General features: G+C 35.8%; 1 protein-coding gene across 1 annotated transcript; it reads left to right on the top strand.

Moving 5' to 3' along the window:
- Positions 1-217: 217 nt before the first annotated feature.
- LOC110444819 (glutamyl aminopeptidase-like) lies at positions 218-1,466 on the top strand (the record flags this gene model as incomplete). Its single annotated transcript, XM_021489175.1, has 1 exon — positions 218-1,466. A coding segment is annotated over exon 1 (650 nt), but the record flags the coding sequence as incomplete, so codon positions are not given.
- Positions 1,467-3,271: the final 1,805 nt, after the last annotated feature.

Genomic DNA, 3,271 nt, shown 5'->3' with positions numbered 1-3,271 from the left:
AGTAAGATAATAGCAACGCCGCTAAAAATGTAATTAAACTGTTGCTATTGTGTTCAAAATACCATGTATTGGAATTCAAATTACTCGCTTTTTGCAGAAATGCTGAACATAAAATAATGAAGAATTTATATCTTGACTGAAAACTCATGAAAACGAAGAAACGTAGTGAGTGGTACTATAAGGCAGTGCTTATTCATTTATATGTGTACAGCATTGATACGCTCGCCGTACCGTGCAGACACTGGCTAACTCGAGAAGGGGACCATATGTAAACAATAGTTACTGCAATCCCGTAAATCAAACATCACATCACTGTTGCTTATCAGTCAAGGTGTGGGTTGAGGAGTAAGTTATCAACGGAGAGGCCCTTCTCGTCTCCGTAACAAGCACTCTCAGTGTGGTTGTTATACGTTATTATTGAAGGGTTGAGTGGAAGGGTTATCCATGTGTGATCAAGTCGTCTCCATGGAGTAGGCTTCAGGCGTTAGCCATTGAATGGACAAGAACTACCTCACTAACACACTGGAGTATTATTATATACAACAATTCTATATATTACCAGCAGGACGGACCATTGCGATTAGCGTTATAAACAATATACATTGTACTCACCTCTCGCTGTGCTTATGTAGTGACCTACTTCATATTACCAGATTTCTGAGTTTTGCAAGAGAGAGCTGGTTTTTCTGGAGCATTCATTTAGCCATCACGACAACCTCAAAAACGTCACTTCTGGCGATATTTGCTGATTTTAAGCGTGCCTCGAGTTGTATTTCTTACACTTTTTTTGACATTTCATAATTGGACATTCAAAACATGGCGATGCAAAAGTTTCGCGCGATGGACGATGGTGAATTTCAGGAATCTGGTAAGGTTAGCTTAAACAAACGTATTCTTTACCTACTATTGGTTCTGTTAGTAGTGGTTCCGATCGTTGTAGGGGTCCTTGTGTGGTACCTAGCACCACCGAGGTCATGTGACAGTTTATCTAACGTAGAGGGAGAGAGTGGTGCAAACACCGGATCTGAAGTCACTACCACCACAACAACAACGGAAGTACCGAACTTCGAAAGTGAACCGTGGAAAAATCTGCGCCTCCCGCGTTATATTATACCCGTGCATTATGATATCACACTTTACCCGGATATATATAACGGAAACGGATGGTTTTATGGGAACGAATCTGTAGAAATCCGCATCACCAAGGATACGTCGTATATTTTGATTCATTATTACTACATGAACATCACGAAGACAATGCTCAAGAATAATTCAAGTGGAGCTACAATCCCAATAAAACGGACGTTTTCGTACGCGGAAAACCAATTCTGGGTTATCGAGACTGTATCCCCGTTGCTGAGTGGTGCTGTAGTCCGCCTAGAGACGCAGTACGACGGCTCTCTCACCCGGTCAATGGTTGGACTCTACAAGAGTCGATATGTCAACTCGATCACGGGGGAAACCAGGTAAGTTAACCATAATTTTGTGAATATTTATCCTCCCGCAACCAATTGTTTTAAAAAAGGTTTTTCGAATTCCGCATATTTTGGGGTGGTATTAGAAAGGTTGTTGGCGACTAAATCTTGATTGTTTTTCAAAAGTTTCAAATCTATAGGACGAGGAACAAACATTTTAATTTTTTATTTTGACGTTGAATATCATTATGAATCAAAATTAGATAGGATGTGCAAATGGAATGTTGGTACCGAAAAATAATTCTAGTCTACATTGATTTATATTAACCTAGCAATGGAGCGCTTCGTGTTTGGTCAGCTTTGTAATAATTTCTTCAAACATGTCCTATAATTATTGTTAAGTATATATTGTTAACGTATAGAATACTTGTGAAAAACGATTCCCTCTGGCTGGTAACAAATGTGACGCAGGAAATGGTAAATTTTCTTGAACAACTCATTTTGCTCCGTTTTTCAGGGATTTGCGATGCCCCACCTTTTTTGTGTGTGTTTTCTCTGATGAAGTTGCAATTTATACATATAACCTGTATAGTTGTAGTATAAAGCTGTTGTGTTGATTGTAAATGATGTTTGAAATATAATCATTTTCTCAGAACTTCATTACAACAATAGCCTAAAAATAACCCCACACATTCCAAGAAAAAGACTTCCCTGTAATTTTCCCGATCTTTTATGCTAATTTAATGTCAGATTCGTAACCATCATGACGCATGTCAAAACAGTTTGTGACTAATTCCAGCATACATAGAAATATACCTATTGCACCTTATTTTTGATATACCTAACTTTACAGAAACGTTTGTAAAGATACATAGGTTAAATGTAAGTTCTCCATTTGTAGGCCTAGTTGTCCAAAGCATGGGTATCCTAGCGACCGGTTAATAGAAAATTTCATCTTATTGTTTTTTAAAATATTGACTTTATAATATATTTATATAAATATAAGAAACACTGCAGTCAGCAAGATCGCTCGACGATTAACATAATGGGAAATGTATGAGTACAATTTAAATATTTTGTTTTGAAATAAATCATCGAAAAAATAAATTTCCAACTAGTTAAGCTGACAATGCTGTGATAAAGCGAATAACGGGTCAAAGTTCACCAATACACGTACAAGACGCAATGATTTTGTTTCTGCAATATAAGCTGTTAAAACACCAGTACTGCCAAATTATATTAATTACTTGTGAGATGTGTCCGTCTTAACATAAAACAGATGTTTATACCTATTAGTGACTTTGCTCGATGCATTCGTATATCGGTATGTAATGTTAATTCTGAAAAAAATGATTTACGATTTAGATATAACATTTCATATTTAATTGATCATGAAAAAGGATCAATCATAATAAACAAAATAAAAATGCAATGCACACGCATGCCTGGATGAGGTATAAGGTGAACTTATGATCTTTTTCCATTTATTCCAACTTTATTATTAGTTTCAAACATCCGGACCAATACAGGTGAACAGCAACAACTAAAGATAACCTGAATTAGATATCAAAATATAAAAATCAATAAAAAAGGTCAATATGAGGAAAATATATTCACTGTATAAAAATGGAATTATGGTAGATTTTTGTATTCAGTAAATGAATGGTTTTATCAACCAGAGAAAAAGCATGATAGATTATAGTTATAAATTAGTACAGTAGGAGCTACCATATTATGTTTTCATTGGTTTTGTATGAAACGACAGCACAGTTCAATATAAAAGTGTTTACCGAGTTGTCATCAAACTTTGTCTTTCTACACAAACAACGTACGTATTAAACGTGTCGCAACGTTTC

The sequence above is a fragment of the Mizuhopecten yessoensis genome, unplaced genomic scaffold, assembly GCF_002113885.1.
Source record: "Mizuhopecten yessoensis strain PY_sf001 unplaced genomic scaffold, ASM211388v2 hete_36177806, whole genome shotgun sequence".
NCBI classification, from domain to species: Eukaryota; Metazoa; Mollusca; class Bivalvia; order Pectinida; family Pectinidae; genus Mizuhopecten; species Mizuhopecten yessoensis.
This window is presented reverse-complemented; position numbering and strand designations above follow the sequence as displayed.